This window comes from Pipistrellus hanaki (assembly GCF_964339955.1).
Source record: "Pipistrellus hanaki genome assembly, chromosome: 5".
Taxonomy (NCBI): Eukaryota; Metazoa; Chordata; class Mammalia; order Chiroptera; family Vespertilionidae; genus Pipistrellus; species Pipistrellus hanaki.
This window is the reverse complement of record NC_140507.1, coordinates 21,245,682-21,270,297: the sequence shown is the minus strand read 5'-3', so window position 1 is coordinate 21,270,297 and position 24,616 is coordinate 21,245,682. Positions and strand designations below refer to the sequence as shown.

Sequence of the window (24,616 nt, the reverse complement as noted above, 5' to 3'; positions counted from 1 at the left end):
ACACTGAATGAAGATTATAGGAATATAGAACAGCTCTTAATATGAGATGCAGAGCAAATAATGAAGCAATTTCTTGGCTCTGGAAATGAGAAGATAAGCAGCTGCCAGTTCTTAACCATTTTTCATTCATAATCTTCTAAATCCATGCTTTCTCCCATCACTCCAATCCTTCCTTCTCCCTACTCCTCGGTCTGGGTAACTATAATCCAGATCACTTAGAGTTTAAATTAAAACATTCTTCCCCTCCAAAAACAAACAAACAAATTCACTATGAAAATGGTGTACCTTGCCGATAAGCAAAGGGGACATTAAATTAATCCCTCTACTTACAGATACTTAAGGTTTCCTTCCAGATCTTTTGCTCATGTGCACACAAAGACATCCTTTTTTACAGTGGGATTATACTGAATTTCTGTAACCTAAATTTTCACTGTATAATGTAATCACAATAATAACAGACATCATAAAGTGAGCATTTATTATGGCCCATGCAGTTTGCTAAGTTTTTAACATTTTGTGTCATTAAATTCTCAGAGCAACCCTATAGAATAATTTCACCATTATTCTGATTTCACAGATTTACAAAAAACAAACATAAAACAAACAAACCAGGCATAGAGAGAAACTGACCTGGTCAGAATCACACAACAAGGACTGGCGGAGCACCAAGTTAAACCCAAGTCTAAATACGTCTTGAGCATTGATGGCAATGGAGGTGTAATGGCTCACAGTTACTGAGCTCTTCCTATGTGCCTGACATTGTTCTAAGTATGTGTATCATGTCATTTAAACTAGGTGAGGCAGGCACTACTGCTGTTCCCACTTGAGACTTGCAGACTAAAAAGTTAAGCTCTGCCCAAGAGGAGCTGTAGATAGAGCCCTCGGGGTCTGAAGTCAGAATCTACTCTGCAGTTGGTTTAAAATCTGAAAACCAAATGATGGAAATCCAAAGAGCTAATAAACACATTAAAATATGTCCAAGATTATTAGTAATCAGGAGAATGTCCATTTTAACCACAATGAAAGACAATTAGACACTCACAAGACTGGCAAAACTCAAAAGCTTAGTTAATACCAAGTGTGGATAAGGAAGTTGACTAAAGGAAGTCTGACACCTTGCTGGCCATCGTGTTAATTGGCACAACCACTTTGGTAAATACTTCCGTGTGATCTAGTGTATGTGAAGACATCCATTCTATGCCCAGCGATTCTCCTTGCAGGAATGTACTTACAGAAATCTTCCATGTACAGGAGAGTCATGAAAGGGTTGTTCACAATACTCCCAAATTGAAAATAATCCAAATAGCTATCAACTATAGAATAGGCAGGTAAATTATAATATGTGATCAAACTGTGAGCAAACTGACACCATGTGCAGCAATTTTGATAACATGAAATATTGAGCAAATAAAGCAAGACACCAAAGAAAGCAAGGAGTGGGATTTAACCTATATGAGATGTATATACATACCTACATGTATGTTATATACACATACATGCTATATATACACATATATACTTATGTTATATAGACAGGGAAGGGCAAAAGGATGTTTACAGTTCTAATACAAATAAATAATGCAATAATTAATAATAATACAACAATAAGCTCTTGTGTGTAGTGTACTCACAACTGTAGACCTACTTTTGCCCACATGTTTATATACACACACACACACACACACACACACATAACATATAGGCAAAACTGAAGTATTGCTTAGAAATGCATGTAAAGATAGGAAATCTTTGTAGAAAGGGAATAAAATTACTAACATAAATTCAAGAAAGTGGTTACTTCTAGGGTTATGAACAGGACAGGAATGAAGGTGGGCTCAAGATTCTATTATGTGACCTGTGTAAGGGTCCTCTGGCTATTTTCTTATAACTACTCATTAAGTTGCTCTTGTGTGTTTTAATTCCTTTTCTGAATGTAGGTTGAAATACTTACAAACCAAACAAAACACCTAGTGGCTGTTTGAGGGGAGTTTTGTCCCTCTGCACCTCTATCTGTACCCTTTCAGGGGCAGGGGGTCCTCTGGCGAGGTTGACAAGAGCCCCCATTATCTCTTTGTCTGACTTTTCAGCTCTTTGGGGGCTCAAAGCATTGCCCATCCGTTATGTTTTTACATGTTGGCCTGATGTGTTTTCTTCATGTTCTACCAAAATTCGTCAGTGCTGTGAATGTTTGTTAAATGAACAGACACATATTTGAATGTCATGCTAGAAAACAGAATAAGTAGAAAAGAAAAAAAAATATGCTCATATAAACTCCAAAGATGATCCAAGATGACAAGATTCACACCTTTTATTGAATAATGCCATTCTGATGGGTATTTTCTTAGCACGATGGTCTGTTTATCCCTCAAAGTTCTCTGCAGCTTCTCTAAGGGAGATGTCAGTCACCCTGGGGACTATCTGAGATGACTTGTGAGATACTGAGAAAGGAAAGAATTATAGGCCATTCCATCCAGTCTGTGTGGTACCATGGGTCAGGGTCATTACCTTGCACAGGGACCTGTGACTTACAGAAAGGATGCAGTGATGCGTGATGGTGAATCCTGTGGGAAGGAGGTCTGTTCAGTCCTGCTATGGCGGGCTCGTGCAGTCAGGCTCAGTCCTGGGATGTCAGCATTCTACCTCTAACTGCATGCTGTCCGTAAGATTTTACTTAGAACTGAGGGCACTGGGCAGGGCAAGTCAGACCCACAATCCAACAATATGCTTTGTCCAGAGTCAGCACCTCACTACAGAGACTGGGTCCAGTGTGTGTAGCTATTGATTAGGTAAAATTCCCATTATTCTAGATGTTTGCCTCTCTAAAAGAGTGCCGACTTTTTAAAATTCTCACCCGAGGATGTTTATTGATTTTAGAGAGTGGGAGGAGTGTGAGAGGAGAGGTTGAGGAGAGGAAGGGAGGGAAGGAGGGGAGGAAAAGAGAGAGAGAGAGAGAGAGAGAGAGAGAGAGAGAGAGAGAGAGAGAGAGAGAGGAGAGGAGAGGAGAGGAGAGGAGAGGAGAGGAGAGGAGAGGAGAGGAGAGGAGAGGAGAGAGAGAGAGAGAAGGAGGAGGAGGAGGAGGAGGAGGGAAACATCAATGTGAGAGAGAAACATGGATACGAGAGAGAAACATCAATTTGTCACTTCCCTTATGAGCCTAACTAGGGATCAAACCCACAACCTAGGTGTGTTCCCTGACTGGTAATCAAACCCACAACCTTTTGGTGTATGGGGTGGTGCTCCAAACAACTGAGCCATCTGGCCAGGACAAGAAGAGTACCTAATTTTGTGAGCACTGTCTAGGTGCCAAATACTGAGCTGAGATTTTGGCATGTACTACCTCATTTAATTTCTCACCTCTAAAAAGATTGCCCTCTTATTCGGACTTTGATGGTGAGGATTCTCAAGCTCAGTCAACAGACTTGTTCAAGGTCACAATAAGCGATGAAGGGGGAGTTTTGAACTGAGCACAGCTCCAGGGCTAATAATTGCAACCATTGCCTGATTAATTGATTCAACAGCATTCATTCATTCAATGTCTCTTGAGTGACTTTAAATGCCAGGCTCAATACTGGGCACTAGGAATGTAGTGGTGAATAAGCAGATAAGATACCTTCCTTTGCTTTGTGTTTCATTCTCCCTACTCCACCCCTTAGGAGTGAGGGCTATTCTTGGAAAGAGTAGGTAGAGTTTAGAAGGTTCACCGTGGTCAAAATGCTTTGAGAATGGGCAGTGGGGGCCTTAGAATAAACTGTAGCTCTGCCTTCCACAGCAGTCTCCATTCAAAGAACGATGCTACAAAGTATAAGTGACTCCCAGTTTATGTAAAACATTATCTCTCTCAGAGTGCCCCCTCCCTCCCTCCCTCACCCCCATGAGCAAGGTGCATATGCTTCCCTTGCCCCTTTAAGATGATGGAGATGGAGAGCCAACATGTTTTAGCCTGTTAGCCCTGACCTGCCAAGTCAAGACAACACACATATCTCAGCCTTCTTGGTTTCAGGGTCAGCCACACATTTGAGGCCCGATGGGATCTAATTTTTAATAGTTGCATGTTCTAAATAAGAATGTGCTCACGAAGGCCTGAGGCCACCTGTTGTGTTGGTTGATGAATGAGGCTCCAGAGAGAGACCAGAAAATTAGAAATGTTGCCTGCTGTGAGCAATCGAGCCATGGATGATAGACATCTACACAAGCGTGTCTCCCCTCTGCCCTGGTGTCTCACCTTTGGAGGACCCCGTTGGGAAAGTAGATTTGTGGGTGTCTCAGGGAGCAGAACAGACCTGACTCTCCTGTGTTTTCAGCTCCCGAGATGTTCAGCTCGAGGAGAGAAGCCGGCTATTCCTTTGCTGTGGACTGGTGGTCCCTGGGAGTGACAGCCTACGAGCTTCTGAGAGGCCGGGTACAGTAGGACTTATTTCTTTGCACTCTTCCAGCTATTTCCATTTTTAGATGGGGAAAAATGGGTGTTTGCGTGTGTATGCTAAAAATCCAGCAGTTTGTTTGAGAGGTGAAAATGGCTCTGCCATGTTAAGCTGTTAGCAACCCTTGGGATTTCTGTATTCATTCATTCTCCCAGCTATGGGGATCAATCATGGGAGTTCACATCAAATCATGGGTGGTGGGCACACAGTGCAACATTACAGCTCTTATAACATAGAAACTCACACCTGAAAACTAGATGATCATGTTAACCAATGTCACTCCAATCAGTTTAATAAATGAAAACATGAAAATAAAGAAATCAATAATAATGTCGAGATTATAAGCTCCCATGGAGGGGAGATCCATATGCCTCATTGAATACTTTGTATAAACATATTTGTTTAAAGAAAAGCATTTTTGCAGTTACGGTACAAAAATCTAATTCAGACACACTTCCCCAAGGGGAGTGTTAGTTACTAATTCAACATGATCCATGCCCTGTCGTGTTGGATTCCTGTCTGTCATTAAGTTCCTGGCTTCTGGGTTCAGTGGCAAATTACAGTGGTTTCCTTCTAAAATAAATATTTCTTAAACTAAGAAAATGCCTAGGAAGAATTTTTCTAAGAAAATATTAACTAATAAAGAGGGAATATGCTAATTGACCCTCACACTATCACAAAGTTGAAGCACCCACAGCCAATAAGGAGGGAATATGCTAATTGCTGCCCCTCCCTCAAAGATGGCAGTACCCACAGCCACAAGATGGCAGTGATCAGTCCCCTCAGCCCCATCGGGGCAGCAGGCACACAGCAAGGCCAGGCCAACCCCCAGGCAGGCCTAACTGCTCCATGTTCCTACCTCCAGAGTCCCCCAGTCTCCTGAGCCCCCCAGCTGCCCAGAGCTGCCGAGGCTCAGATAACCAGGGGTGGCTTGTGCTGCCAGCAATAGAGATGTGATGGGGGCATCGCCTTCCCCTGATCTCTGGGTTGCCTCCCACCCCTGAGGACTCCTGGACTGTGAGAGGGGGTAGGCTGGACTTAGGGACCACCCCCCTACGGTGCATGAATTTTCATCACCGGGCCTCTAGTATTATATGATCATAAAACATCACTTTCTCCCATCTACATGTTTACCTTTTCCACTTTCATCCATTCTTTATTTTCTCATTCTTGTTAATATGCTGCCTTCAAATTGTTTGATGTATCCTATCAGGTGCACTGTAATTTTTCTTTAGAGCATGAATTACATTTACTGAAGCATGTGTGTGCAGTTTATATAACTATTTGTGGTTTCCCTAGGGAGATGTTAAGCTCCACCAAATTAGAAATTATATCTGTCTTATTATTCTTCATCCACAATGCCCAACAGAGGTGCTGCAACATACTGGGCATTCAATAAATATTTGGTAAATGAGGAAATATATAATTCTAGTAGTTAATGAAATAACATGGATTTTTAAATTTAGAACTAGGAAAATGTCATAGAAGAGAAGGGCAATTTGATTATTTTTTAACAAGTTGATAGGCCATGAGAATTTTTTAAATATGTTTTTATTGTTTTCAGAGAGAAAGGGAGAGGGAGGAAGAGATAGAAACATCAATGATGAGCCAAAACCGGTTTGGCTCAATGGATAGAGCGTCAGCTTGGGGACCGAAAGGTCCTGGGTTCGATTCCGGTCAAGGGCATGTACCTTGGTTGGGGGCATATCCCCAGTAGGGGGTATGCAAGAGGCAGCTGATCGATGACTCTCTCTCATTGATGTTTCTAACTCTCTATCTCTCTCCCTTCTTCTCTGTACAAAATCAATAAAATATATTTTAAAAAAAAAAAAGAAAGAAACATCAATGATGAGAGAGAATCACTGATCAGCTGCCTCCTGCATGCCCCCCACTAAGGATTGAGCCCACAATCTGGGCATGTGCCCTTGACCGGAATCAAACCCAGGATCCTTCAGTCCGTAGCCCAATGCCCTATCCACTGAGCCAAACCAGTTAGGGCAGGATTTTTTTTTTTAAATATTAAAAATCAGTTGTACAGCCTTCTAAGTAAATAAAAACACTGTTAAGCCAGTTGCTTGTGGCATTCATCAGTTAATTATTCACTTATCAAATCATTTGTGATTTCAGATGGCTAAGAAACAAGTAGGTTGAGAAGCAGCAATTAGTCTGAGAAGGAATTCAGAAAAATATTGACATTGCACACATATGTAACTCTGGACCCTACTATGCCAAACATGCCCCGACTCTTAACAGTATACATAGAATGAATCCCATTAGTGACCCACAGTGCCCTTCACCTAGTCAGCAGTCAGTAAACACTGATAATAGTGATAAGGTACCTAGTACTCATTATCTGATATTGGGTTGCATGGATTATTTCCATTATATGGTTATTGACACCAGAATTAGAATTGGTCCTTTATTCCATCTTAAGGGAAGAAAACATATGACAGGTGTGTTTAGACCTTGCATACAAAAATAACAATTGGCCAGTCATCTTTTTGGGAGGTCACCTCCTAGCATTTCATGGTTCCCTGAGAATGACATTGACATGCCAAATATGTTAAGCTTTTCTCCACCTTTAGTCACTGTTCACATTTATTTCCACCTTTTTACCGTGTCAGTAATAATAAAACATTTCTCCTATATCATGTATAATATACACCACATGTGTCAAACACAAGGCCCGCGGGCCAAATCCAGCCCGCCAGGCCTTGCAATGTGGCCCGCACCGCGCTGTCATCACTGCACTCCGCTGTCAGTTTATGACATTGTCAGTTTATGACTGTTCAGTAAACCATTCGGCCCGCGATTTAGGCTGGATTTTAGATTTTGGCCCCTTCTCTGATTGAGTTTGACACCCCTAATATACACTATCCACTCTATTGAGAACTTTACATGTATTATGCCATTCAATTTTCCCAACAATCTCATGAGGTGGTTCCTTTTACAGATGAAAGAATTGAAATCCAAATTGAATGGCTCTGTTTAGCCCTCACATTATTTTGCCTTCAGAGCTCACTTAATTATATTACCTTTTAATACCGAGTTACAACAGGGAAAAAATAAACTCTTCCACTTTTCCAATTTGGTTCATCCAGCCATAATCATTTGTTAAGTATCTCGAAAGGGCAGACCCTTGATACATGTACATATCCATATTAGCTGTCCTACTGCTGGACAGACCAACATGGAAATTTTGTTCATTCAACAGGCACCTATTAGGTGCTAGGACCCATGGGGAAAATGTGAGTATGGTATTCTCTCTCATTTTATGTGAACTGGAGTTTAGTAGCTCCCAGTTCACATAAAAGAGAAAATGCCAGCTTGGATTTCTTTATGAAATAGAATTACTATAGGTAAAGGCTGCCCTCTTATGGACATTTATGAAAATGTAATAAAACTACACCCACCCCCACCCCCACCCATACACACACAGAGAAGTTAAAATTATAGAAGAACCTGGTTTTCTCAGAAGTAAAAGTTCTTTTGCCTCATCATAAAATTTGCCACTCCACTTCATAGGAACAGAGACTCCTGACTTTTGGGAGAGGGTTGAAGTCTTCTGGGAAACCTCTGAATGTATTCATTATGATTCAAACAATTGAAAAGAGGTATGTGGTAAACTCTGAATCTCTTTACAATCAAACTAAATATCAGGACTTTAAAATGTCAACTTACTGAGCACATGTACAGTATTTTATAAAAACGCACCTATAAGTTATCTTACAAAACTATTCCAAATTAGTATCTCAGAGGTAGATTTAGCCCACAGAAAGGTTTTGTTTGACCCAGAATGATTGACCAACTTTTAAAAATTTGGTTTTCAAAAGAAACTAGATGTTTCTGGTGTTTTGTTTTGTTTGTTTGTTTTTTTGTTTTGTTTTGTTTTTGTTTTGTTTTTAAAGTAGATCTGGCAACACAGGATGGACCATATATGTATATGCCAACAAGGCAACAGCTAGAGGGATTAAGAAAATGATACTAAGATTTTCCTGGTTGAAAATTTAACTTGAAACATTTGCAAAGGAACGTGCATGTGATTTTTTCTTTTACCCTGTAAGCATGAAGACTTTTCCCTGCTCTCTCCCTTCAGAGACCGTATCATATTCGCTCCAGTACTTCCAGCAAGGAAATTGCACACATGTTTGAGACGGCTATTGTGCCTTACCCTTCTGCCTGGTCACAGGAAATGGTGTCACTTCTTAGAAAGGTAAGGAGGAAGATTGCATGACAAAAAGAAACACTAAAAAGCAGCATGCTCTCTGGTTAGAGTCAGTGCAGCATATTGGAGGTGGGCCGTGATAGGGTACATTTCCGGAGTGGGCTTTGCAGCTAACAGCTTTCAAACGCGTGGCTTCATTAAGGCAATGCACATGTCCTCCTGTATGTGCCAAAGCCACCTCAAACTCAGTGGGCCCAAAATGGGTACTTGGTCTCTGTATTTCCTGGTCTTTCTCCAAGCTTCCCAACTCAGTGACTGACTGGCCTCTCCCTCCAATCACTTATGCAAGCCAGAAACCAGAAATCATTCATCGCCCCCATATCCAATCCATCACCATGTACTGTAATTTGACCTTTTAAATATTCTTTGAATCTGTCACTTTCCTCCATCTCCATTACTGTCTCCCCAATCATACTGCCATCAAGCCTTTAATTGGTTTGCCCTGTGCCCTTTTACACACTCCATTCTTCTCTCCATTCTGTCCAATAATGACCTGTTCAAAGCAGACTTTGTTGTCTTCCTATTGTTCATGGAATAAAGATCAAAGTAATGTGTATGATATAAAAGTTCTAACTACTTCTCACGCCTTATTTTGGACTTTTGTTCCCTTTTGATTGCACATAAACCACTTTAGTCTTTTTCTCTTCTGTTTCCCTTCCTCCACCTCACTCTCACTTATCAGTCTCTCACCACAGGCCCTTTGCATATGCTAGTCCCTCTGCCTAGAATACTGCCCCCTCCCCAACTCTTCCAGCTCCCTCCAGGACCAGGACCATTCAGTGTGATTCACTGATTAGTTCAAGTCCGTGAATTGTTTCTTCAGGTTCATGACAAGTACAGAAATTGAAACATTCAGAAATATTTTTAGCATTTGATATTGCTACTGCCTCTAAGCACATGGTCCATGGACTCATCTCATTCGTAGCTAGAGCTCAATAGTGTGTGTCGAATGACAGTGTGTGAAGAATATGGACCCCAAGAGGATGGGTGTGGCTTTTTTCAGGAAAGAAAATTGCACAGGTGATGGCAGGTCAAGGAAAGGGGCCCAAGAGTCAGACCTGTGTCTCTTGCCTTTGGGGTCAAGTTCATTTGTTTTGGAATAGGGACATCGCCATTGGTTATGTCAAAGATGAACAGGTGGTCATTTCCCCTAAGCAAATTTTCTTCAGTTTCAAGATAGCCTCTTCACCCCAATTTCTACCTTGGTGATCCCAGGTTATCCCCTGCAGGACAATTCTCAGGTGGAATTGCCATTTTCCATCAGAACCACAGGGTTGATGTGGTGTGTTTGGCTCTGGAGTGGTTAAGGGGGAAAATCTCTAATCACAGTTTATTAAACCCAGAACTATAACAGTTACCTTAGTTACACCTTCTCTGTGTCACCCCCAATATATTTTGGTCAGTTGTAAAAGCACCTAAAAATTTTAGTGAGAAATAAATTTCATTTGTGAAAATGTGTGCACATTTCTCCCCTAATCACAGTCCTTCTCTTAAGCACTTTACATTCATGGCCTCATTTCATCCTAGCTGAAACCTTATGAAATAGGTTACAATCCCCTTTTCACAGATGGGTGAACTGAGATTTAGAGAATAAGCTTGCCCATAGTTAATAAAGTAGGGGTATCAACCATCAGAGAGACATTTGACTCCTTAGGACAAGCGATTTTCACTCTTCACCTTGCAAAAAAAAACCCACCTACAATTCATTCTAACTGGGCATTATCTGTATTATTTGTTTAGGGGGTCAGGGTATGGAAATTATGCCTTATTTCCTTCAGTCTTACACTTGAAAACATTGAGAGGGAATTTGTGTGTGTGTTTTGGCCCCATTTTGACCTTCCTAGTGACCTTAACGTTTCTGTTCCTTTGGCAGCTACTTGAACCTGATCCAGACCAGCGGTTTTCTCACTTGTCTGACCTTCAGAACTTCCCATATATGAGTGATGTGAACTGGGATGCGGTTTTACAGAAGAGGATCATTCCCGGTTTCATTCCTAACGTGAGTCAATCCCAACAAACCCATAATAACTCGCATGCAGTGCATATCGCCCTGGGTGCCAGAGACGCACCAGGCCTGGTTAGATAATCACATCAGTGTTGTAAGACAGCCCAAATTCCCATTTTACAGATGAGAACACGGAGGCGTGCACAGGTAACTTGGCCACCAAAGAGTCCCTTGGCTACCGAATAGCTGAGTGGGAATTACAATCCAACTCTATCTGTGTCTGGAGTTCCAGCTTCTAACCACTTTTTGTGGCATGCTTCCCCCCCTCCGCCCCCCCGCCCCCCCAAAAAAAGAAGATCTAATCCTCCTAATACACAGTCCTTACTTAGTCATAAATAGGCTCTGTGACTTTAAGAGAAGTGGCATAGAATGAAGCCAGTTTTACCATTGGCTGGCTGATAAAAACAAGGGTTAAATTCCTACATATCTCCTCAACCTTATAATGAAACAAAACCTCAAATACCCCCTGTTGCCCTTTCTAGGAATCTGCCAATTGGAAAAATGATGCTTTCTTTGATTCCAAAGGTGTAGGAATTTGTATGTGAGTCAAAGGATTGGCCCATCCGTAATGACTCAGGGCCAAAGGGAAATAATTTCCACCAGATGAGTCCCTGGCCAGGGGACATCTGTGTCCTACTGCAGACCCCTGGTGAGAGCCAGAATCCAGGTCCAAGTGCTCAGTGAGATGGTGGTTTTCTGGAATTCGGGGGGTGGAGAATCACAAGCTTATGGAGAGACTAGGGGGTGGGGTCAAGGACTTACCTGGCCACTTTGCCGAGTCCAGTAGGGGTAGCTGGTACCAGGTTGACAGGTGACACTGCTGCTGCTTCCACAACCAACAACCCGCACCAAGACAAGCAACCATCAACTCTGCATCAAGAGGCCCTCCCCCTTTATATAAGCTCTGGCTTTATTGTGAATCAGAATCACGTGGGGAGTTTGTGAAACGTGCCATTTTCTCACGTGCAGTTGGGGAACTGGGAAGCTGGGCAAACAACTCAAGTGATTCTAATTGTCTGCAGGATCCTAGAGCATAACGTTGAGACCCAGAACTCAAAAGGTCAAACTTTAGAAAAACAATGGTCATTGGTTTCCTCTCAGTTCAACCCATGGGAGGCTCATTGGGAGTTTAGAAAAATAAACAAAATATAAAATTAATGGATGTGCAAAACAATGCTGGCAATACATTATCCAAAATGAGCGTGGGAACCCTAGGTCCGTGCCCTTGGAATGCTCCTTTAGGACCATGTGCCTTTCTCCACATTCACTCAGGTGTAGTTTGGGAATGATACAGGGACCTAGGGAGTGAGCCAACCTGTGTTCCTTGCAGAAAGGCAGGCTGAATTGTGACCCCACCTTTGAGCTCGAAGAAATGATTTTGGAGTCCAAACCTCTTCATAAGAAGAAGAAGCGTCTGGCAAAGAAGGAGAAGGAGATGCGGAAATGTGATTCCTCTCAGGTGAGCAGGTCCCTGCCGAGCCCGGGGGAACCTTCCTTGGAGAGCTTCTGCTGGGAAGTCATCTCAGCCCCTGGCTTTGCGGCCTTGTGATTGCTCCGAGAAGCTGAACAGTGAGGCAGCCCTGAGCATCCTGGCAGCAAAGTTTCCCTGTGGACTTTCTAGCTCTGTTGTGAACTTGATTCAGTTAGTACCTTCTCCCAGCTCTCAACTCAAAATGGCCAATTTTCTGAGACTCTGATCGGCCAAGCTCAGGCCAGGTGACTAGGTTTCAAAGCACAGGCGTGCCTCGTTTTATTTGCCCTTTGCTTTGATGTTGTGTTTTTTACAATTGAAGGTGAAGGTTAGACTCTCCACCAGCAAAAAAAAAAAAAAAAAAAAAAATACGACTTGCTTTATTGCAATACTCACTTCATTGTAGTGCTCTGAAATCGAACCCACCATATCTCTGAGGTACTAATAGGTCTGTGTACACATGGCTGTTTGGGGCCTCGCTCCAGCTGGGAGCAGCCAGCCCTAGAGGTGGTGTCTGCTCTTTGCTCTAAGCAAAAGTTCATGCTACCAGAATAGAGAGCAGACATGAAGGAATTCTTATATGGTCAAGTACTATTTTGGGATTTTTAGGCTGAGTTGATTTTTTAACTATATTATTCTATCAGAGTTAGAGCTCATATCTCAATACAGCAACTTATAGGGACTCAGTAGGATTTTACACATGTGGCTATATGCATTATAATGGTGGAGAAGAAATAAACATTCTATGAGCACTTTCCCACAGCACAGACCCCAACCCTTTCTAATATCAAACAAAAGAAAAAAAGCAGTTTCTCCTTCCCCCAAGTCTCATGTCAACCTTAGAATCACTTACAAGAAGTGGCTCTGCCCACAATGAAAACAGAACATTACATTACTAATCAGAGAAGTTTCCACACTTTTCATCTTCTTTTGTTTTAAGGGGTTTATATTGGTAAGATATGTATAACATAAATTTGCCATTTTTAAGTGTGCAATTCAGTGGCATTAAGTACATTTATAATGTTGTACAGCCACCACCACTATTTCAGAAATTTTTACTCCTCCAAGCCCCATTGCTTTTTCAGAGTTCAACTCTTTCACCTCCTTGTTTAAACTTTTCCTAGGACTTTTTTTTTTTTTTTTGGATACTCTGGAAATAGAATTGTTTCCTAAATTTCCTTTTTGTATCATTAATTACTAGTGTATAGGAACAACTGATTTTTCTATGTTAATTTTGTACAGAGCAACTTTGCTGGACTCATTTATTAGCTTTAATAGTTTCTTGTCAGTTCTTTTGGACATATATTTCTCTCTCTCTCTCTCTCTCTTTCTCTCTCTCTCTCTTTCTCTCTCTCTTTTTCTCTCTCTCTTTCCATATATATATATATATATATCCGTGTCATCTGCAGATAGAGATACTTTTCCTTTCCAGTTTGGATGCCTTTATTTTATTTCTTGCCTAATCACAATGTTGAATAGCAGTGGTGAAAGTGAGCATCTTAGTCTTTCCCCACCTCAGGGAGAAAGATTTTAACTTTTACCATTGAGCACTATGTTAGCTATAGAATTTTTGTAAATGCCTTTTATCATATTACATTTTACATAACCTTTTATATTTGTATATGTTTATATAAATGTGTTTATATATATATAAATGTTTTATATATGTACTTAATGTGTAAATACATACATATTATACACATATACATATATAAAATAGATGAAATATTATGTAAATATACTTTTAAATATTATGTAATATTTTATTTACATATTTATAATATTTTAGTGTTAAAATTGTACTTGAAGATATAGCTTTTTCTAATTCCTAGATTTTTTTTAAAAAGGAATGAATGGCATTTTTTTCTTAGAGGATAATATTTTTCATCAGAAGCAATTTGGAAGTACTTTGTTGCAGACTTTTAAAATATTGGATCTGGGGCTGACACTGTCCTGGGCCCGATGAGTATTATTTTTTTGAGGTTCAGTTTTCTCATGATGATGGCCAAGCCATTGGTTCCTGTTGAAAGCTAGACAATGAAACAGCAAAGCAAATGGTTTGCATGTCTGTGAGAAGTCACAAATAGAACAGCTCTGTTTGCTGCCCTTGAGGTCTAGATCATGAACCCTAGCACAGTCATTGAGGGGAACATTCAATAGGAATTCATTATGAAGCGATGTTTCTAGGCTGTTCATTAAATTCATGTAGAACCTCCAAACCTTTCACATGAGGGCCAGTAACTAGCTCAATAAGCCCTTGTCCTCACCCTCCTTGTAGCCATGGTTTCTTCTTGGGCTGGTTGGCTGAAAGACATCAAGGTCATGAATCATAACCCAAGTCTTTCCTGCTGGCTCATTGTGGGGAGCAGTGTGTTGATGTATTGTATCCTCTTGCTCTTTCTTCCCTATTTGCTGCCCTATTGTTCTGGTTGGGGTCTCACTCCTTCTACAAACTTTGAGATAGCATCTGTTTTAAAGATGCATTCTTTGATTGGGCCATTCAGTGAATAGACACTCAGTAGGTGTTGGCTGTTTGAGGACCCTCATTGATCTACTAACTATATCTCTACTCTTTTTTTCAACATTCACCTGGAAGATGTGCCTTCTTCAAGAGCACCTTGATTCTGTGCAAAAGGAATTCATCATTTTCAACAGAGAAAAGTAAGTCAGTAGCTCCTGCAAAAACAGAAGCCCAGCAAATGAGAGTGTTTCAAGCCAGACTTTACTTGCAAAGCCTTAATATATTTTTAACATTTTTTTATTCTTTCTAATTATAGAAATGATGCCTATCCATAATAGAGCACTTGGGAATTTCAGGAATCTTTTTATTTTTTGTAAGAAATTGCAAATATTGTAGTGGGTAAATGAGATTCAAGTTTCTATTGATGGGAAGGGCAGAGAAATTGGGACTTAAACATTTCAAATCTACGATGTTTTTAAAGTTTCCCCACTCTCTTTATAAATTGTTGGGCTTAATGCTATCATTTCAAAGGCTTACCTCTCTTTATTTTCAGTGACTAACCGCCTTTCTTTTTTTTTCCTTTTTAAGAGTAAAAAGGGACTTTAATAAAAGACAAGCAAATCTAGCCTTTGAACAGACCAAAGACCCACAAGAAGAAAATGGTCAGAATAACAACCTGTGAGTCATCAACATCTTCTTCTTGGGACATTTCCTGCCACTCAGGCCAGCAAGTTCTGACTTCCACAGCAGGATGGGCCGACTGCACACCGCACACACCTTAGAAAACGTGAATGCCTACCTTTGAGGGAGGCAGCATCAAACAATGAGGAGCTCCCTGGACTCCTGGGAACTGGTTACACCACTAACAAACCATGTGACCATGAGCAAGACACTTAACCACTTTCTCTGCTTCGGTTTATTCTTAATGAGAGGGCTCTACTGGATGAGCTCTCCTCTGCCTTTTTATTGCAACCACTGTTGTCGTAAATAGCCTTTATTTTTATTTCTAAAGGACTATTTGGATGTAGATTTATTTTTCCACTTCTTTAGTTACACTGTGACAGATGGATAAATGGACATAGGTGGGTGATTGAAGTGTTTTGGGGGGTAGGAAACTTAAGAGGTCACAATCCCTCAGTCTGATTGAATAGGAATAAGGAATCCTACCAGGAAGGAATGAATTGGACTGAATTAAACTGAAACAGACTTACCTGGGCCTTCCAGTGCTATGCCAAAGTGACACACCACATCAGCTTATCCCAGCTAGCAAGAGCCTGCTATGCACATCTGTCCCAACACCCTGAAGTTGGTAAGTTGAAATTGGTGATGATGAGGCATTTGCACCATGGAAATTGGCCAATGCTACAATTGGCTAAATCACGGCATCTCCCCGCAAAACACACACACACACACACACACACACACACACACACACACAACCACAGCAAGCCATTGTTAGATATTTACGAGCACACCACTTGCCTTCTTCCATTAATAACAATCTTTGAGAGCTCATGATCCTCTTAAGATAATCAGAGACCTACATCTGGAGGGGATCAGGGAAGACTTGTCACATGAATAGCATGTCCACCTTGCAGTACAGTGGCATGTCTTACTTGGGAGTTAGTCTCAGTGAGAATGTGCCGTGAATTTGAACAGTAAAATTTACCATTGAAAATTCCCCAAGATTACCCATAATGTACGGTGGGTATCTTGTCTTTTTTTTTTTTTTTTTAATAAATTTTTATTGTTCATATTATTATAAATGTTCCTTCCCCCCCCCTCCATTGCTCTCCTCCACCAGGTTCGCATCCCACCCTCTGCCCTTTCCCCACCCCCCATTGTCCTCATCCATAGGTGCACAGTTTTTGTTCAGTCTCTTCCCATATCCTCCTCTCCCCTTTTCCCTAAGAATCGTCAGTTCACTCCCCTTCCATACCTCTGATTCTATTATATTCATCAGTTAATATTGTTCATCAGATTTTTTTTTAAATTTCCTTGGTTTTTAGATTCACTTGTTGATAGTTACTTATTTGTTGTTCATAATTTTTATCTTTATTTACTTTCTCTTCCGAAAGAACCCCCTTCAGCAATTCATATAATTCTGGTTTGGTGGTGATGAACTCCTTTAGTTTTTTTTTATTAGTGAAGCTCTTTATCTGGCCTTCGATTCTGAGTGATAGCTTTGCTGGGTAGATTATCTTTGGCTATAGGTTCTTAATATTCATCACCTTGAATATTTCTTGCCATTCCCGTCTGGCCTGCATGGTTTCTGTTGAGAAATCAGCTGACAATCATATAGGTGCTCCTTTATAGGTAACTACCTGCTTTGCTCTTGCTGCTTTTAATATTCTCTCTTTGTCTTTTGCTCTTGGAATTTTAATTATGATTTGTCTTGGTGTGGTCCTCTTTGGATTCCTTTTGTTTGGAGTTCTGTGTGCTTCCTGGACTTGTAAGCCTAATTCTTTCACCAGTTGGGGGAAGTTTTCTGTCACTATTTCTTTCAGTATGTTTTTGATATCTTGCTCTCTCTCATCTTCTGGGCCCCCCATAATTCTGATGTTGGTTCGCTTGAAGTTGTCCCAGAGGTTTCTTACATTATCTTCAATTTTCTGGATTCTCTTGCCTTCTTGCTTCTGCAGAGGAGTGTCTTCTGGCTCTTTATGTTCCAAATCTTTGACTTGATTCTTGCGATCTTCCATTCTGTTTTTAGGACTCTGTATAATATTTTTTACTTCAGACAATGTATTCTTTATTTCTTGTTGATCCCTTATCATTTCTTGTTGATTCCTTATTAATTCTAGTTGATCCCTTTTCATATCCTCATAGGTCTTATCGACCTTTTCTAGGAAATTCTTGAAAAACCTTATAAGCGTAGATTTGAACTCTATATCCAGTCGCTTTTTGTCCTCCATTTCTTTTGTTTGTGATCTATTTCGTTGTCACATTTTCGCAGCTTCCCTGATGGGGAGGGGTTTCAGGGTGGAGCCTACAGCCCTGGCTTCCGTCAGCCCCACCCTATGAGGCTCCTGAGTCTCAGTAATCCCCAGAGTCCTTCAGTACTCCTTGCAAGCACCTCTGAGAGATAGGTGCCCTCAATTTTCGCCTGCTACCAAACAGTCTAGGCTTTCCACCAATGAGCCCAGAACTGGGGGTTCAGTTCAGTTGGAAGTGGGATTGGAGGTGGCATTCAGAGCAGTCTGGAGCCCCAGTCTCCTTCCCGCCAGGGCAATCCCACGGCACAGCCAACCATCCCTTCTCTGGGGGCACAATGTGCACGCCTCCGGGACCTCTTTTAGCCGCTCCCCTGGGGTTCCGCCTTACAGCCCAGCTCCCTATGGATGAGCCTGGGTCCCCGAGGTCTGGCCTAGAACTGGGGTTCAGAGCAGTCGGAACTGGGGCCCAGCACAGTCAGAGCTGCTAGGGAATGCCATCCAGGCAATCAGCCACCCCTTCTCTCCGGCTCTGTCCTCTCCGCGCGGGCTCCGTGTATCTCCGTACCTTAGGCTTTTACAGCTCCTCTGCTCTTCTTTCTGGTTTTCTCCTTGCTTCTCATTGTAGAATTTCCAGTCAGTCGACTTTCCTGTAGTTCTGGGTAATGTCCATTTTATATTTTAGTTGTGTTTTATTGAAATTGTTGTGTGCGGCTGTGGCTAGGTGTTTACCTGTGCAGCCATCTTGGATTATCTCAGTATCTTGTCTTTGTGAAGCCAGGTCAGTGAGCTGCCCGTCAACAATGATACAAGTCCCGTTTTTGGTTCATTTTGATTTTGCTGTTTACCTTTATTTTTGGTTGATATCAGATGAATCAAAACATTGAACAAATGACACATATGCATTTACAGAGTAGAATTACACTAAGAATCATGGATGCGTACATGTCTGTGAGGTTAGGGGTCATGGAACTAAGGGAATGCCTTGTGCTCACTGAAGAATGGCAAGTAGGATCACCTAATTACTTTAAGTACGATTGATGTCTCACTGTTTTCCTTTATATTTTATGAATTTCTAAATCACCAAGTTAATTCACCTACATGAGATGTGCATGTAATGCATCACCACTCCCCTGAAGATCTTTGCAGAGGAACTATTTAGGGCCACCTATAGATGCCACTGCCTAGGGAGTCAAGAAGTGAAGAGTCTTGATGGGGGACTGTTTTAACCTCTCGGCCACCCTTGCCCTTCTTTATGGAGAGTGTGGGCATCAGGAAGGTGGTGTTAAGCTGCCATTAGGGAAGACCATTTGAGAAACCAGACATGTGGATATAGGCAGAAGTCCCAGCTGTGGCCACCTGCTACACCAGATTTTTCCAGGAGGGGTTTGCACTAGGGCATCTAGGCATGGGTAGAAGCCAGTGCTGCATTTTAACTCAGCGGTTACAGTAGACTCCTCATAAGCTGATAGGCCCACCATTTCTGGCGGAGCTGTGAAACAGTGCCTACCTACTTTCACAGCAACCATCCCTTTGTTAAGCATTAAAACCAGCTCCTTTGTTCTGTGTGTTGGATTCATTTTCCCTAAATTCTCTGCACTGTGTCTATGCTATTTTGTTTTCCTTTGAACACTATAAATTCTAAGTGCTTGCCCTGACTCAGTTTCACAAGGAGAGGGATGGGTTGACAAGATGACTAGATTCTGCTTCAGGGGGCCAGGGGCTACCTGCACATTTACCAACTTCCATCTTTTCATTTGTCTTGATGCAAGCCCTGATGTGCTTGGCCTTACTGAGACTCCCTAGTCACTGCTTCCTCCTCTTGCTATGACCCTGTACGCATCAACCCAACGGGAAGGCGTTGGGAAACACTTAGCAAAGGGCAAGGGGGTTGGTAGGGTCTCCACTGGGATGAGAGCTCATCATTGGTACCATTTCGCGTCTGCACAATGGAAAATGGGTTGGGAACCCAATGCACTCGCTATGCCTGTGCCTGAAGCACCTTGATGGGAGTTCAGGAACCAAGGGCCCGCTGAGCAGAGAACACTGCCTCAGAGAGGTGGCATGGATTTCCAATCTTACCAGGTTACAGCCCTGCAATGTGTTCCCAGCTAGAAAAGTAAGAGCTTTGCATCATCAGTGTAGATAAAGACTAATTATAAATACCTTCCACTGTTATATATTAGGACAAGCCAGTTTTCCAAAAATTAAAGGATTCCTAAGTCCTTACCATGATTGCTACTATTAAAATCAGACCTGTTTTTTGACATTTAAAAAAGCTGAAAGTTTCTATCCTACGTTGTGAAACTAGTCTCATTTGGATGTGTGACAACCAGGGCTCAGGGCTAAGAATTTTAGAAAACACTGACTGTTGCATTTTTCTGTCGCATATTCCTGGAATCATTTCCTCCTAACAGCTTTCTCCCTTATCTGAGTGGAGCATCCAGTCTGAGCAGGTTTTGAAGACCAGAACCTCCTGCTTATAACACTAGTGCTGCAGCTGACCACTATTCCTGTGCATGTACAGTGACCTCTAGTGGATGAAAGAGGCATTGGAGCTTTGTGACCCAGCCTGCAGCTCTAACTGGCAGTGAATACTGTTAATGGCTAACACACCTGGACAGGCAGCACTAGTTTGGGCTGAGATCAATGCCAGGAAGAGATGTCGAACAGCACAGAGTATGATTAAATTAATTTGGATAATTAATTAGTGGTTAGACTTCTTCTGATAGGAAAATTTTAACCAGAAGTGACTAGACATTAGACCATCATAGGTTGTCTAGTTTGAATGGATCGATAAATAACTATCGAGAAAGAATGAAACTACAGCTGGCAAGGCAAGTGTTGCTGATTTGGGCTGACACAGTAATGCTAAAGCTTCAATTCTTCCAAAGCTGAATGAAAAGGCATGAGAAGCACAGTGGGTTGTTTCAGCACCCAGTAATCCTTGCATGGTGTCTACACAAAATCCTGTTTCCCACTCTGTCTGCCCGTGATTACTGCTTCTGACAAGCTCTGCGTGTCTGTGTCTGATAGTAAATATTGCTGTGAAACCTCCGAACTTCAGTTGTCTGTGCTGTTGTGAACAGGCAGTCCTCAGATGGGTAACACATGGTTCTGTTCAGCTGTAGCATCTATAATGTAAATGTGCCTGCGTGATTAAAATGTCTTCAGCCACTGACCCTTCTTTGTCAGGTGTGTGTGTGTGTGTGTGTGTGTGTGTGTGATGATGATGGTTTTCTCTAGACCAGTGTCTAGAGAAACTCATTAGTCAACAGAGCCAAATATCAACAGTACAAAAATTGAAATTTCTTTTGAGAGCCAAATTTTTTAAACTTAAACTTCTTCTAACTCCACTTCTTCAAAATAGACTCGCCCAGGCCGTGGTATTTTGTGGAAGAGCCACACTCAAGGGGCCAAAGAGCTGAAGGTGGTTCTCGAGCCGCAGTTTGCCGACCACTACTCTAGAGGAAGGGTTGTGGTGCCCAACATCAACTGTTCTTACTTCCATTTCCTGCTATGAGGAAAGTCCTTTCCCAAGCAAACTGGTGACAGAGATGATATTTTATAAACTATCAGATGCAACACAATTTAACCCCCATGTGTGAAACCTAAAAACCTGGCCCCTTTAGCATTCACACCTTCGGAAACACAAGCCAGAATTCCAGATATTGCCTTTCACTAGGACCATAAACCTATATAATAAAAGTCTAATATGCTAAGTGTCTGGTCAACCGTTAACCTAAGTGTAATATGCTAATGATATGCTAATGCATCTGAACCACTTAGTATGATGTGCACTGACCACCAGGGGGCAGATGCTCCAACTGGTAGGTTAGCTTGCTGCTGGGGTCCAGATGATCAGGACTGAGCTAGACGAGTCAGACAGGCCCTGGAGCCCGCCCACAGTCCCTCCCCAGCCCTGGCCATGCACCGGTGGTGTCCCTTGGCCTGGCCTGTGCCCTCTCATAATCCAGGACCCCTTGGAGGATGTTGGAAAGCCAGTTTCAGCCTGATCTCACAGGCCAGGCTGAGGGACACCACTGGTGCATGAATTTGTGCACCAGGCCTCTAGTCCATGAATAATAGCCTGTGCACCTTTTGCCAGCACACTGCTTTCCTTCCCCTCAACATCATTTTCCTGCTCCATTCCATCCGCCAAAGCAGCAGGTGGGTATTTTAAGACCCGTACTCTAGGGTGGGAAGGGAATAGCAGCTCTGAACTCCTGCAACTAGCAGCTACTTCTACCTTAAGAGAAAATAGAGGGACCTTCACTACCTCCCAGACCCAGATCTTAGCAGCCAGGCCAGCTGGTTCCCTGGGATTGTCTTGTGAGAGAGGCTCCTATAAACCATGTGGGCTCTGAAATCCAGTGTGCGAGGTGCCCTGCTGCCCAGCTCACATTCAATGGTCTATCGTGTTCTCAGTTGCCATTGGAGTGCGGGGCAGGATCTAGGCCTCTTCCGTTCGGAAGGGTGCCAGCCTTAAGTGACATCATTTTTTCAGGTTGCTTCGGCCCTTTCATCCCCCACTTCCTGTTCATGGTTAGTATTCCCTTTGTGTTGGCTTGAGGGTCCCAGAGTTGATTCCAGATAGTTCTTTGAAATCAGAGGGATCCTGTTAGTCCTATTCAGTGTTCTCATTCCCCACCTGGTCAATGTAACTCCACCTAGGATACCTCCAGCCCACAGGCATGTGCAAGTTAGTCAATGTGCGAATTACAAGGACATTAAAAAAACGAAAAACAAAACAACAAAAAAAACTGCTCCATCTCTTTGGATCCCTGTAACTTGAGTTCACTGTGAGCACTGACCGGGCCCTTTAACCCATGCTAGTCAGTTGCTGCCTGGTCAGGAGCAGGAAGCAATGTATCCCCAATCCTGAGTTTGAACCAGAAAATGGGACTATGGCCTAAAGCTTATTATTATTTCTTTTAATTCTCAAAGGTTTGTTTTAAATACTTTAGAGAAAAGAAGGAAGGTGTAAGAAGGGAGAGAAAGAGGGGGAGATAAGAGGAGAGAGATGAGAGAAATGTTGATCAGTTGCACCCCAAACATGCTCCCACTGGGGGTATCAAATCCACAACCTAGGTATGTGCCCTGACTGGAATTGAACTGGTTACCTTTCTGTGCATGGAATGATGCTCCAACTGGCAAAGGCTGAGTCAAAGCTTATTAATCACCAGACCTTGAACCTCAAGCTGAAATAACTCTTTGTGTGTAGAGTAACTTTTAGTATGGTTTCTGAGCTTCTGTGTTCCTGTACTGGCAGCATCAGTCTACCAACCAAGAGGGGCTCCTCACACATAAAGGCAATTCATCAGAAATTAGCACCCAGATCTCCTCCCCTTCCTCCCCCATGCCCCCACTGCTCCTCCAGTCCCATCCTGGTCACAATACTTTGCTGAGCAGAGCATCCATGCCCTGCAGGCTTTAGACTAGTGGACCATCTGCTCTTTTGCCTGCCCAGCAGCCATCCTCTCATCTCCTGATATCACAAATTAATATTCCTTGAGTAAGAGTCCACATGGTTCAGGTGGCTCAGGACTGGCCATGTGACCAGGTGTGACCCATCAGTGCCAGTCTCCTGGCCACAGTGACTAGTTTTCTGGTGAAAACACAATTACAGTCGGTCTCTTTGGCTGGAGCTATCCAGGGAATCTCTATCCTTCCCCTGAAATTACTAGCCTAATAAAATGAAAACCTAGAAATGCTGATGGCCAGGTTTGCTCTCATTTGCTTTCCTAAGAAGGCAAGCAGGACAAAGAGTCAAAAACAAAACAAAGAAACAAAATACTTGTGCTCACTTGGGCAGCACATAGACTAAAATTGGAACCATGCAGAGATTAGTATGGCCCTCCTGTAAGAATGACATGAAAATCAGTGAAGAAGTCCATATGTTTTTAAAAGAAAAGAAACATTTTAGATCCAGCTTTGCTTAAGTCTACCCAAATCCACCCCTGATGTTTTCAGTTATAAACTTTTCAAAAAAAAATTTTCTTGCTTATACTAGCCTAACATTTGCAATGAAAAATGTTCTATGTAAATTGTAATTAGGTCCAGAAGTGTTTCCCCAAAAGGAATGTTAGATGTTAAGTAGATAAAAAATAGTTTGAGAGCCTTGAATTGGACAGATTTTGAAAGACAGGATTTCTAAGAGATTTGAATTTGATGACATACACATAAGTCTCTCAAAGGAGTGGACGTAGTTAATATTTTCTAACACTCATGAGATTCCTTGGGACCAGCTTGCTGAAGAATATACTTTCAACATGCTTAGTTTGCATTTTCTCTAATTGCAGGCCTTTACAAAGCAATGTTTTAAGGGAATGACACAACAAAGAGCAAATAAAAAAAGACATTTACACTAATACCAAGTTTGATTTTATATATATATATATCCTGTTGCATGAAAATTCATGCACTGGATGGGGGATTCCTCTGCCCAGCCTGCCCCCTTTCACAGTCTGGGAGCCCTCAGGGGCAGGAGGCAACCCAGCAATCAGGGGAAGGCGATGCCCCATCACACCTCTGCTGTTGTCACTGCCAATAGTGCAAGCCTCAGCCGGCCCTGGTTACCAGAGCCTCAGGCAACCCTGGGCGGTTGGGCGGCTGAGGGGGCTGAGGGAACTGGGGGACTCTGGAGGAAGGCACCCTGCTGGGGCTGAGGGAACTGGATGCCACCATCTTTGAGGCTGTGGCAGTCAATTAGCATATTCCCTCCTTATTGGCTGTGGGCACCGCTGTCTTTGAGGACTGGGCAGTCAATTAGCATAGTCTTTTTTTATTGGCTGTGGGCACTGCCATCTTTGAGGGCTGGGAAGTCAATTAGCATATTCCCTTCTTATTCGCTGTCAGCGCAGCCATTTTTGCAACAATGTGAGGGTCAATTAGCATATTCCTTCTTTATTAGATAAAATATATATATATAAAACTTAGTAATTCCCCCAAGTTTTAACAATAGTCATCAAACTTTTTAGCCAAATAAAAGCTCAACCTCAACTGAAAGATAGGACCTCCCAAACTTTTCTCTAAATTACTGTTTTCATCAGATCTGCCCCCTTACCAACCATTTCAGTTTTATGGATTTTCTTAATTTG

General features: G+C 42.2%; 1 protein-coding gene across 3 annotated transcripts in view; it reads left to right on the top strand.

The window, feature by feature from the left end:
* The window catches only part of STK32A (serine/threonine kinase 32A), an 86,050-nt gene extending 65,353 nt beyond the window's left edge, over nucleotides 1-20,697 (top strand). For 2 of the 3 annotated variants that reach the window (XM_084883172.1, XM_084883173.1), the window contains 6 exons: nucleotides 4,302-4,399; nucleotides 8,518-8,634; nucleotides 10,520-10,645; nucleotides 11,982-12,110; nucleotides 14,719-14,783; nucleotides 15,172-20,697. In XM_084883172.1, the coding sequence (XP_084739298.1) occupies nucleotides 4,302-4,399; nucleotides 8,518-8,634; nucleotides 10,520-10,645; nucleotides 11,982-12,110; nucleotides 14,719-14,783; nucleotides 15,172-15,265 (629 nt within the window). In that variant the 3' untranslated portion in view covers nucleotides 15,266-20,697. Of the gene's footprint in view, nucleotides 1-4,301; nucleotides 4,400-8,517; nucleotides 8,635-10,519; nucleotides 10,646-11,981; nucleotides 12,111-14,718; nucleotides 14,784-15,171 lie in introns of those variants that run through there. The other variant, XR_014794972.1, reaches the window with a different exon arrangement.
* Nucleotides 20,698-24,616: the final 3,919 nt, after the last annotated feature.